Source organism: Cyprinodon variegatus, unplaced genomic scaffold (assembly GCF_000732505.1).
Source record: "Cyprinodon variegatus isolate N-32 unplaced genomic scaffold, C_variegatus-1.0 Scaffold1006, whole genome shotgun sequence".
Classification (NCBI taxonomy): domain Eukaryota; kingdom Metazoa; phylum Chordata; class Actinopteri; order Cyprinodontiformes; family Cyprinodontidae; genus Cyprinodon; species Cyprinodon variegatus.
In genome coordinates, this window is record NW_015151459.1 from 231,914 (window position 1) to 244,821 (window position 12,908).

General features: G+C 36.8%; 2 protein-coding genes across 3 annotated transcripts in view; both read left to right on the forward strand.

The window, feature by feature from the left end:
- The window catches only part of LOC107100758 (radial spoke head 1 homolog), an 8,321-nt gene extending 2,554 nt beyond the window's left edge, over window positions 1–5,767 (forward strand). Inside the window, exons 3-8 of one of the 2 annotated variants that reach the window (XM_015399385.1) lie at window positions 1,054–1,159; window positions 3,770–3,860; window positions 4,186–4,321; window positions 4,579–4,650; window positions 4,901–4,963; window positions 5,615–5,766. In XM_015399385.1, coding sequence (XP_015254871.1) covers window positions 1,054–1,159; window positions 3,770–3,860; window positions 4,186–4,321; window positions 4,579–4,650; window positions 4,901–4,963; window positions 5,615–5,692 — 546 coding nt within the window. In that variant the 3' untranslated portion in view covers window positions 5,693–5,766. Of the gene's footprint in view, window positions 1–1,053; window positions 1,160–3,769; window positions 3,861–4,185; window positions 4,322–4,578; window positions 4,651–4,900; window positions 4,964–5,614 lie in introns of both variants that reach the window. The other variant, XM_015399386.1, reaches the window with a different exon arrangement.
- A 750-nt stretch (window positions 5,768–6,517) lies between these two features.
- ercc2 (excision repair cross-complementation group 2) overlaps window positions 6,518–12,908 on the forward strand; it is a 21,542-nt gene continuing 15,151 nt past the window's right edge. The window contains exons 1-9 of the mRNA XM_015399384.1: window positions 6,518–6,846; window positions 7,049–7,148; window positions 7,479–7,556; window positions 7,631–7,693; window positions 7,804–7,917; window positions 8,043–8,159; window positions 9,331–9,447; window positions 12,114–12,237; window positions 12,323–12,419. Coding sequence (XP_015254870.1) covers window positions 6,842–6,846; window positions 7,049–7,148; window positions 7,479–7,556; window positions 7,631–7,693; window positions 7,804–7,917; window positions 8,043–8,159; window positions 9,331–9,447; window positions 12,114–12,237; window positions 12,323–12,419 — 815 coding nt within the window. The 5' untranslated portion in view covers window positions 6,518–6,841. The remainder of the gene's footprint in view (window positions 6,847–7,048; window positions 7,149–7,478; window positions 7,557–7,630; window positions 7,694–7,803; window positions 7,918–8,042; window positions 8,160–9,330; window positions 9,448–12,113; window positions 12,238–12,322; window positions 12,420–12,908) is intronic.

Sequence of the window (12,908 nt, forward strand, 5' to 3'; positions counted from 1 at the left end):
TGTATGCATTTATGCCTTACTATGCAAATAAGGAAGGGCTGTGTCTTAGTAGACCAACTTCTGCCCATTGGTTGGCGGCCCATCTTCTTAACTTAAAATAAGTAAATATAAATAAAATTGAAGATTAAAACGGCCAATAAATAAATAGGGTAATCATTACAAAGGTGAATAAATAAAGAAGCTAAATAAAAGAGATGTATACATTTATGTCTTACTGCAAAATTTACCTTCTACCTACATTTATTTGTTTATTGTATTTTTGGGGGCTTTTATTGTATGCTTATTTATTTATTTATCATTTATTTATTTTCTGTATTTATTTTAAAATATGGTAGAGCTGGTCCTCCATAGTGGCGAGATGGCACCCCCCTTCTTGAAAAACCCACCCCCTTCTTAAATCACCCTGTGACATTTTTTTTACTGTATGTGTAAAATTTCTATTCTATATTAACAGTAATGGCAATAATATTGCCCTTTCAACATTTGGCGGGCTGTGTGCTTATGAGTAGCCTGAGCAAAATAAATAAAATCAAAGAAGTGTCCTACCATGACTGATAGCCATGCCAGTCTATATATATATATATATATATATATATATATATATTGCACCATCCCTCTTCATTTTTTTTTTTATTACAGCTACACTACTGGCCACAGGATGCCAGTCTTTTCATGGCTTCTTCCAACAATATCCAGTATCACCAATCTCAAATCCTCTCCCATTTCTGGAAGAGACCATGTGCTCCAATTGTCTCCAGTCAACAGATCTCAAAACATTAGGGCAGATATAGTTTAGTGGAAAGGGTAATTCACTTCTTGATCTACTGATGATAAGTCCACAACAAATGCATAATATTATTATGTCATTATTCACCAAAACTAGGAGGAAAATTTTCTACCTCTTTCCCTTATTGACACACACAACAAATACGGCTCTGGCGGCCTTAAGTGGTCTGACCATAGAAGGAAGGCGTGCTTAATAAAGTGGCTGCTTTTTTATTGATCATAAATCATTTTTATCAATGTAATTTGTTTAACGGTTGTATTCTACAGGGAACATACAGTTTCAAGAATGGCGGAAGGTATGTAGGAGATTATTCCCAGAATAAGAAACACGGACAAGGAACGTTCTACTATCCAGATGGATCTAAATATGCAGGTAGGACCAACCTGCTCCAACTGATTTTTCAATCATAAAAACTGATGCAGAAACTAGGAAATAATCTGTACTAGATTATATACATATTATTTTTAAACCAATTCAGTTTTTGTTTTGTCAACTATTGGAATCTAAAGTAGGTTAGTGTGAATACTTCTTTCTTCAGGCTCAAATTAAGGTAAATGAAACATTAAATCTTTTTATCTTCCAGTGCATTTAGGTAAAAACATCCGCTTGTGAATGGGGCAACTGGTGAACATTATTCCAAAGGAAAACCCCTGCAAAACAAAATTAATAGAATTATTTAAAAAATGTAACTATTTCTATCAAAATCCCATACAACTAATTAATGTTCTTCATATATAATTAGTATTTCAACATGGAGAAACTCAAACATAGAAAAGCTATGATTAAACATTTTTTATTTTATTGGCAAAGAGAAATAAGTTCTTTAGCGCTCGGGCCCTGGCAGAAGATTTGATCCTGTAACATTTAAAGTCGTAGGGAAACGGCCGTTCCAACCGCTGTGTCGGGGGTCGTGGATGAGTCTCCTCTGTCATATAATTTTTTATTTAGAGGAAGTTTTTATTTAGAGGTTTTACTTTTCAGAAAACACCAGGACGCCAGGGCGGCAGAAGCTTGGTTTGGTGTAGAAGGCTTACAGCCGTACATGTTTGAGCCCTTGCCTCGCAACGCTGCCAGTTCTGTTAGCTCTATGCCTGCTGAATACACAGACATGCATCCCCTTGAACACTGGGATGGAACTCAATGGGAAAGGATATTATTCTTATTTCAACCGTTGCGTATATTAGCTGCGACATATGAATCAATGTATGTTTGAAAAAAATTGATTGACAGATGAATGTTGATATATGACTGGCCAAATGTAGGTGTACAAGCTGATGTATAATTAACTAGCCTGCATAAGATAATGAAAAAACCCCACAGATTTTAAGACAGGATTTTTTTTTTTTTTATAGAAATTTTCTACCTTTTGGGACAATATCATCTGATAAAGATTGGATTTATTTACATGTTTAGGCCAGAATGATTTGAAATTTAAATATGATTTCCTTATGACTTTAAGGAATGAGGTAGGTGTCATTCCTTCCAGGGTGTGAATGAGAGCTTATTTTTGTGGTTTTGGAGCAAACTTAAGCATGATGGTGAAGGGGCAGAAGGAGCCATTTATACAGGCGAGATAGATGATGCACGGACCTTTCCCTTTGGAGAGTTTCAGATTGGAAGAGCTGTTACCCTAGCTGGGTTAAAACATCTGGAGATGAAAATATCAATATTAGGAAACCTGTAAAGCTAAAAAAAAAAAAAAATGAGCTAGAGAGAAGAGACTTGAACTAAGGTGGATAGGTATTATAATCCCAAGCTTTAGGATTCCTTTTTATCGGGATGTTGGGGAGGATTTTTTGAAGTAACCTTTAAAAACAGATTTACTGAATAATTTCAGAGAAAGTTTGAAATCTGAACTGAAGGATAGAAGGAGGGTCAGATATCGCGAACGACCATACTAGGAAATATCGTCCCAGACCTGAGGATGAAGCTACATCCATATAAATGAATTGCATAAGCAGAGTGGATGACGCCATCATAAAAGAAGTGAACCCCAAACTGGTCCAACCAGTTTCAGAGCCAACTGGACCAGAAAACATGGAACATGAAGGAACTCTCGAGGAACTAGTGGAAGGAATGTATCGGATCATCGCTCACAGTCTCAAAAATGGACTGTGCCATGTTAATAAGAATTATCTACTGTTATACTATCTATACTTGATAACCAACAAGATGGGCAGCGCTGATGCCCTGTGGTGATAACTGCAGTAATGTGCTGTAGGCATAGACCTACCCTAATGCACCTGATGTGATGAGCTGCAGTTGCACCGTGCCTGGCGTGATGCGTGCCCGTTGTGACATGCTGTGGGAGCAATGCACCTGCCTTGATGCAGCTGCTGTAAGATGGAAAAGTTTTATTTTCACCTTGTTTCATTTTGTAAAAAGTCTTTTTAAAGGAACCCTTTTCCGTCAGATTATAACCAATTAATTTAAAAAAATAATCAACAGATTAATTGATTTTCAAAATAATAGGTAGTTGCAGACCTAAACTGAAATATATTTTTAAATCGATTGCCATGTTTAAACCCACTACACCCTTCAGGTTATCAGATAACTGTTTCTTCTAAGACTTTGTGTTTCACAACCAGCCAAGTTTAGTGTGTTCAGTATTAGAAATATAATGATCAAGTGTAGATAGATGTTACTCACTTAAACTAGATTTAAAAATGTCAGTTGCAGCATGTGTTGCATTAAGAATACAAATTGATAAATGAACATTGCATACAGTTCCTATTCACCCATAGAAAAGCTTGAATGTCACATTTATTGGAGAGTGTTCCTTTTTGCAGTGAGGAACAATTATACCACATTTCACTGCAATAAAGAATCAGATGGCCCCATTAAAATGGATTGGGGATTTTCTCTTATCTACCCACCATCTTTTACTTTACTAAGTCATATCCGTTATGAGACACATCTTCTATCCTAAAAAAAGAGCTTCATGGCATCAAACAGTGACTGGTGGCTGTGTTTGGCTAACAGGATCTTGGGTTGAGGACCTGAGAGAAGGCCATGGTGTCTACACCTACTCCAATGGAGACACATACGATGGAGAATGGCAGCACCACCTGAGGTATGTTTATTCACTGATGTGGTGTAACAGTTTGATCAACTCTTGGTTGAATGTTAGCCATCTTTCCATTGCAAAAACAGTCCTGAGTTATATAGGAACAGACCTCTGAAGCTCTGCTCTGGCATCTGGTATTAGAACCTTTTTAATTGTTCCTTTAAGCTCCATGTTGTTATGTGGTGGCATCATAGATTTTCCAACAAACTCCACAGATTCTAGAAGGATGAGCCAACTATTGCTTCTGTGTTTTAACCCTCGACCTGAGCAGTTTGGACAGGTGAAGAACACATTGAAGCCTCTTAAATAAATGTTATTTTGTGATTTTCAGACATGGTCAAGGTGTTTATATTTTCAAAAAAAACGGTGCAAAATACAAGGGCACATGGGTGAAAGGCAACATGGAGTTGGCTGGGGAATACATCTACACCAACTACAGATACCAGGGCCACTTTATCAACAACAGGGTAAGTTTGGATTCACATACTGGTCAGCCAGTAATACACAGCTTTCTTAGTATGGCTATAAAAACAACAACCTTAACTATAATAGAGCAAACAGTATATTTATTTTAACCACTTTTTAGTCCTGAATAAGTTTTGTCATATTGTGACTGGTCTTTATTATACAGAATAATTTGTTACCTGAATAAATAAACAATATTATTAAATACATAACTGAATAAAATTAGTATTTTTCTAATTTATGGTATCTCGTTTTGCAGCCTCATGGACCTGGAAAGTTTGTGTTTGACCATGGCTGTGAACAACATGGAGAATACCAGAAAAATAAGCAGGTAAAACAGCACAATTAATGAAATAAATCAACTGCATAGAGGCACAATAAATATCTAATTCTTTGTCTAAGTTTTAGTAGTTTAAAGAGTTGTCTTACCAGTAAAACAATCTCCCACATCTATTAGTAGAAGCACATGTTGTATTTTTTGGCTGTAGGTAATCTTAAAAGCTGAATAAATGTGCATAAAGTGTTACACAGACTGAAACACTGGAAAGAAAACATTGATTGTGCCAACTCTGAACCTTTAGCCCCAGGAGACTGAGCACACGGATGAAAACAGTTTCACTGAGGAGTCAGAAGCCATGGAGGAGGTGCTGTTGCTTCTTCTGTCAATCCTCTGACTCCAGCTGTAGCATAGAGATAGATTTAGTCACATCTGTGGTTTGCATGCTCAGTATCCTATCAATCTTTCATAACCTCGTTTCAGGAGGATCTTTACCTTCCTTAGAATCTATTTCTACTGTTTGGTGTGAACTTATACTAACAAAGTCATTTCTCTCCAAATGCATGTTTTACTTTAGTGTTCATATGATTTCCTTGAGCTGATGTGTGCAAACTACAATGGGCGTGAAGTTTTAATACACACTGATCAGACAAAACATTGTGACCATTATACTCAGAAGCAAATAACACTGGTTATCATCATGCACATGTCAGGAGGTGGTGGATTTGATGGTCTAAATAATATATTCTCAAATTTGATTTGTTTGAAGCAGAATCAAACACCCAGTCAAATATGCTGCATGTGTTCTGGAGAAACCAGTTAGTACTCCCTATCAGAGTCAACTGGAGTCCATGCCTTGATGGGTTGGGGGTCTAAGGCAGTAAAAGTGGGGAGGACAGTATTAGGAATGTGGTCATAATGTTATGCCTACTTTGTGTATGCACAGAGTGAAATAAACTGTGGAAGTTTCTTATAGATCATTATTTCCTTAACTGGGCTGTCCCTGTGTTCTTTGTAGGATTTCGATGCTGCCCTCAGGTGGATTCCTAAGGGTATTACAACACTGACATCACCGGCTCCTGAAAAGGAAAAATGAAATGATCACTAGTAATCACATGTGGATATTTCTGTTTCACACTTTTATCATTTATTAAATGTTTGAAAAATAAAAACGTTGAATTACAATCCACTTAAGCCAATGGTGATAATTTCTGTTAAGTTAGTTTCAATGCTGTATTTAAACGATATACTGACATAATTCTAGAGTTTGACTCATATTATTTAGGTTAGTAAAATATAAATAATTATTGAATTTTTAATGCCTTTTATATTTATACAAACGCCAAAGTACTACACAGTAAATAAGGTAAAGACGATAAAATAAAAAAGACCATAAGTAAGCTGGCTAAAGGTGAAAATTAGATAAAGAATATTAATAAAATGCATATCAAGAAAAAATGGGAGGAAGGAGGGAATGCGATGTTTTATTATAGTATTCATAAAAAGGCTGGAGAATTAAGGAAATGTAATAGAATTAAAAAAGAAGAAGATATATCTAGAATAGGATTCGGCCATACAGGATTAAATAATACTCTGAGAAATATTTAATAAGCATAGTACAGGGTGTTTAGATATTAGATATAATTGGATATAGGGGAATTGTTTCAGAAATCATCCCGGTAGTTTTTAGGAGTATTTTTAGTTTTCTAAGAAGAACGGGCATTATCAGGAGAATATAATGGTTTGTTTGATCCATACTCCCATCTGGAAGGTGGTGTTATGGCAAGCCCAACCATAGATATCCATACCGCCATAAAGAAAAGAAAAAAAAAGAGAAGAAGAAGAGGAATTTCCAGGTTGTCCTTTTGGGGGCGCTAGAGCGCGCATGGGCGATATTTATAACCGCCGAAGACAGAGCAGCAGCTGCTATTCACAATTTAAGGAAAACATTATTTATTTACCTATCTACAGAATACAACATAAAAAAAATAGAATTTGATGTAAAGTAATGTTGCTACACACTCATGTACAGTAGGTGGCGGTACGCACCTTAAAATGGCTTCCGATCCGCCGTAATGGAAAAGAAGAAGAAGTAACAGAAAAGAAGAAGAAGAAAAAGATGCAGCAGCTGCGTGTAGCGGCGCTAACTGTCTGAGTTGTGTTTTGTTTTTCATTTTATATTTTGAAATGAACATTTGCAACTAGAATAAAAGCGAGGACTAATCGCTTTAAACGCTCCGCTGAAATGAGGTGAGTTTTTTTTTTAAGTTTGAAAGTTTGCAAAGTAGGAGGAAACGAGGGTTAGCTTAAATGTGTGAAATGATAACTTAAATCTAGTAGCTTAAACTCGTGTTTTTTATTTATTTATAAAAGAGTTAATGTGTTTATGCGATTGAGTTCTGATCTGATGTTTAAGTTCAGCGTCTCTCCTGTCCGCATCATAACATTTCAGGCTGAACATCGATGGTCTGCTGGTGTTTTTTCCCTATGACTACATCTATCCCGAGCAGTACTCCTATATGCTGGAGCTAAAGAGGACTTTAGATGCAAAGGTGGGTTTTTACTATCAGAGATCTGCGGGAAAAAGGTTAATTTTGGTTCCTGATGTGACTCACTCGACGCATGAAGCCTTTGAATTATTCAGTGAAAAGCTGCTGCATCTTAAATGCAGATCATTTATCCTGGCAGCTTTAAATATGTTGGACATCTGTAGTTTTTGCAAGTTTTACATTTTTGTATAGTTCTTCTGATGTTTCCATGTTTTGTGCAATAAAACAAACTAAACAAATGTTATAATTGCAGTCTTAACACAGATGATTGACCACTGATTTCTCAAGGAGTGTCAAAGCACATTTTTGTGATGCAATCCTGTTTGTTTTCAGGGTCATGGAGTCTTGGAGATGCCATCAGGAACAGGGAAGACCATCTCTCTGCTGTCCCTCATCGTTGCTTACCAGAGAGTGAGCTCCCACTGCAACTTCTGAGGCTACGACTGTATTCTGAAGCCGTTCTCATGCCCTCTTATGTTTTTAAGGCCTTCCCCTTGGAGGTGACCAAGTTAATTTACTGCTCCAGAACAGTTCCTGAGATCGAGAAAGTAAGTCGATGTCTGAACAAGGAATTTTCCTCTCAGATTGCTTCTGCTATGAAACAACTGTTACCTCTTTAGGAAGAGGGTTTTAAAAGTCTTTGTTTCTGTGTGATGAGGTGGTGGAGGAGCTCAGGAAGCTGATGGAGTTTTATGCCAAAGAAACTGGAGAAGTGAACAACTTCCTGGCTCTTTCTTTATCCTCCAGGAAAAACCTCTGCATCCACCCAGAGGTACAAAGCACCCTGCATTTAGTGCTGAACAGCCTGAAAAAAATAAATGGGCCACATATTTCAACAAGAAAAGCATTCCAGCATTTATCAGGGATAATGATACACTTTTATTCAACTTCCCATAGGTTAGCTTGCTACGTTTTGGGAAGGAGGTGGATGGAAAGTGCCACAGTCTGACAGCATCATACATTCGGGCACAACGCCACAGCAATCCCAACCTGCCTTCCTGCCGCTTCTATGAGGTAAGGGGATCCCTGCATTCAGAGGAGCAGATGTTTTTCAAATTAAAGTTCTATTAAAAGTTAAAAATACAATTGTTCAAACCTGTGGTGTCTAAATATTTGAGGAGGTTTTATTATCTGATTTAATTTATCTAGGTTTCTGGAAACCCTAATAGATATTGGGTTGATTAACTAAAGATAACCTGAGTAAGAGTAGCAATAATTCAGTATGTTGTTAGCCAAAAGTATAAAATAAAATGGCAACAAAAAAAACGGTATTGCGTGAAAATGCTTCAATGCTAAGTGACTTTTTGATCAAAATAAATAGTTTAATTTGTGTAAAAATTATGTATTTAGACTCTTAAAAAAAGTTATGTGCAAATTCTTGTATTTTTTAACATTGTTAGAAGACAACTAATTGAAGAAGAAAAACAAAAATAATGCTTTTCCAACATATACACTGAAATTGCCTCCTATTTACAGCTCAGCGGGCCTCAGTACGATTTATTTACAAAACATATTTCACAGGTCAAAAGCCCGTAAAAGCTCCCATGTCAGAGGATGAAGAGAGCTGGTGCTTGCGTAATATACAAGTGTACAAACACAGGAAAGTTAAAACGGCAGATGTGTAACAATATACTGCATAAAACTGGTCTGAAACCAGTCTGAATAAATGAGACATCAGCTGCTTCCTAAAAAAACAACAGAATCAAGAAGGTACAAAGATGGAGGAAATTTATCCCCCAATCATCGCTCCACTCCTCCAAATTATATATCACTGTGCATTTTTAAAACAAGTGTGGAATCAGATTATAACATTAATATTTTCATCTACAAATAGAAGGTTTAAAGTTTTTGTTGTTTTACAGACCAGATGTGTGTGAAGTAGAGTTAATTCAAAATGACATTTCTCAGGCAGAAGGAAAACATGTGGTTCTTCCAGAAGGAAGTTGTTTTCCCACCTTTGCTCCTTATGCAGCGGATCCCAAACCAGATTAAAAATGGTGCAAAACACCGATGCCATGACATTGTATTGTACATGACACACACAGCACAGATGCGTATAATTTAGGAGAAATGCAAGGCATGATTTGAAGCTGCTGTGTTTATTTCTTCTTTGAGGTACCAGTGCTGACCTCTGACCTCCTCATCCTCTTTATTTAACCTGATTCACTGCTGTTTTGTGTTCCAGGAGTTCGATGCAGTCGGTCGACAGGTTCCTCTTCCTGCCGGGATCTACAACCTTGATGACTTAAAGGACTTTGGCAGGAGGAAAGGCTGGTGTCCGTACTATCTGGCTCGCTATTCGGTTTGTAACAGTATTCTGTGCTTAGCTCAAACATGGCAACAATATTAACGTCCTTTAACTGTGTTTGTTTCCCATTTTGTTACAAATATATTTGTAACAAATAAAGCAAAAAGAAAAAAAAATGTTAAATTTGGTCTTCTGTTTAATCTCACTGATTGTAACTTTAATCAGAAAGTTACCCCAAAACATTATGAATATTGATACAAATTTAGCATGTAATTTTCATTTTTAAATAAACGATTGAATATTAGCAACTGCAATAATAGATATCGCATCAATCGATATCGATTTCATTATTAACAGTTTAATTATGGGGACAGAAAATCAAAATATTGATCATCCTTGTCATCTTTAGGATGTGCCAGCTCCAACTGTACCATGTTAGAAATTCAACAGCTGTTTTCTTTTGCATTCTTTTTTTAGCAATTTATTATTGTCATCCTCTTTTTAACCAATATAAACATTTAGCTCTAATTCACAACACATGTCATCTCAAGGCACTTTACAGTTCAACCAGATCATATAATTAAATTGATTCAAAGTTTTCTATCTAAGGAAAACCAGTTGATTGCATCGACTTATGGACTCGAATGCAATCCCTCACACTAAGCATGCTTGTAGCGACAGTGGAGAGGAAAAACTCCCTTTTAACAGGAAGAAACCTCCAGCAGAACCAGGCTCAGTGTGAGCGGCCATCTGCTGACGCCGAATCAAGGAGACAGAAGCAGAGATGCAAAAGGCGGCCCCATCCAGGAAACACACAGCCAGGTAGACGAGCTCCGAGCCAGCTCCCATGTCAGCGGATTGATAGAGCACATCCAGCCAGTCAAAGTCAGAGAAACAGGACCACACTGAAAAAAAGGCCAATCTCCAACATCTATAAACAAAGGTGTTGATGGAAGCAGCACAGCTGATATTTCTCTTAAGGATGGCATCACAGACAAACAGGAACAGACCAGATGAAGCTACTATGAGAAAAGGCAGAGAGAGCAGAACGTTAGAGATTGAACTAACAGATTCTGCAGATTGGAAAATAGAGATAGAATGATGAAATAGGGGTCCCTATGTCCTCCAGCAGTCTAAGCCTATAGCAGCATAACTATAGAGATAGCTCAGGATAACCTGAGCCACTCTAACTATAAGCTTTATCAAAAAGGAAAGTTTTAAGCCTAGCCTTAAAAGTAGACAGGGTGTCTGCCTCACGGACTAAAACTGGTAGTTGGTTCCACAGGAGAGGAGCCTGATAACTAAAAGATCTGCCTCCCATTCTACTTTTAGAAATTCCACCACTAGTAAACCTGAAGATTGAGAGCGTAGTGCTCTGTTAGGAACATAAGGAACAATCAGATCTCTGATATAAGATGGAGCTTGGCCATTTAAGGCTTTATATGTGAGAAGGAGGATTTTAAATTCTATTCTGGATTTAACAGTAGGCCAACGAAGAGAAGCAAGGATAGGAGAGATGTGATCTCTCTTTTAAGTTTTCATCAGAACTCTGGCTGCAGCATTTTGGATCAGCTGAAGGCTTTTAACTACAGTTTGTGGACTTCCTGATAGTAAAGAATTACAATAGTCCAGCCTTGAAGTAACAAATGCATGGACTAGTTTCTCAGCAGCACCCCTGGACAGGAGATTTCAAATTTTTGCAATATTGCGCAGATGAAAGAAGGAAATTTAGTATTTTTATTGGCAGATATTTTCCTGCATTCACCGATTCATAATTTGAGGCTGTGGCCGTGCTTTGAGGGCATGTAAACATTACAGCAACTGTGTTACATTGCTATACAGAATACCATCATATTGATAGCTTATTGGGACAAACTTAGGATATCAGTAAACATCATGTCATCCAGACAAATCAATAATTATATTGTTTAAAGGTAAAATGGGAGCTTTACATTCCTTCTATCCATGTATAGAGTTTGTTAATTTGATTCGTTCAAATAAATTTGGTTTGAATTTAGGTTTTATATTATTTAGAATCACAAGGAATTTTAATATGTAGATTTCTACAACATTGTTCATTAAACTATTGCTTAGAAGGGACTTTAGAGTTACAATATAGCTTTAAAAATATATCACAATAGAAGCCTTTCATATCAGTTTCAATAAGAATTGATTAATATATATATTTTTACCTATTTTTAAATAAAGACCAGGTAGAACAAAGCCCAGTTTTAAAATGTGACTCTACATAAAGATGCCAACTTACCTGAGTTTGGCTGTGAGAGGTTAAGAGGCTAAATGTATAATTGAACAACATTTGGTTCTGGATCGGAATTCAGTAGAATTAATAAATAACTTAATATGGTTTCATATTTTTTTTTTGTATCGATGTTGGTCAGTTGTCTGTCATGCTATAAACTGATGCTGATTTATTTCCCAGCTCTATGAACATCACATTTTAATTCATCATAACAGTTTTCTCTGAGGCTTTTATTCTTTGAAGGTTTTGAGCCTGTATGAATAAATTTAAACCTATGAGGGAAAACGCACCAAAAAACCAACTTGTGTCTGTTCTGGTCTGTAAAAAGCATTAAAGAAGAATGATGTGTGATTACTCTGTACCGAATTAGGAATGGTCTCAGTTGTATTTATCTAGTAACAAGTAAGATAAAAAATAGAAATATTTATTTAATTTTTGGCAATGCTTCATCTGTTTTCAGATTCTTCATGCCAACATCGTGGTATACAGCTACCACTACCTGCTGGACCCTAAGATAGCTGACCTAGTGTCCAAGGAGCTGGCCAAGAAATCAGTGGTGGTTTTTGATGAGGCTCATAATATCGGTGAGGAGCTAGAAGATAAAGTTAAGAGAATAAATAAATAGAGCTGAGCAGTAAATGCACACTATTTTCACTTCCTGTTCCTCAGACAACGTGTGCATCGACTCCATGAGCGTCAACATTACTCGGCGAACGCTGGACCGCTGCCAGAACAACGTGGACACGCTCCAAAACACCATACACAAGTAAGCAAGAGGCCCTCTTCCTCGCTGAATAATTGTAGCTCAGATTCTTATTAAACAAGGGAACTCGATGACTTTAAAAACAGAAAGCATCATTTAATGTTAGAGTTTATTATAATTATTAAAATAACATCATTAGAGATCCAGCAATCAGGCTTTTTAAGGCTGGTACCGTTACCAAGGTCTTAAAGCTCATTTTTTCTATTTCATGGACTAAAACACAGATTGTTCATCATGTTTTCAGTTAGTGATATTTGTTGTTAATCCAACAGAAAATGAAGTTTTCACAGGTTCATCCCTGTTTTTTCATCATATCTTCAGTCCCGAACATTTGCCTGATGTCTGATTAAATAGGAGTTATCCATTGCAATGCATGTTTGACTCACTGGTGGAGGAGAAATAGACTCCAGCCTCTGGGCGAAGGCTTAGTGCATCCTTTACTAGGGCTGGGTACCGAACTTCGGTTCTTTTATGGTACCGACCGAAATGCTT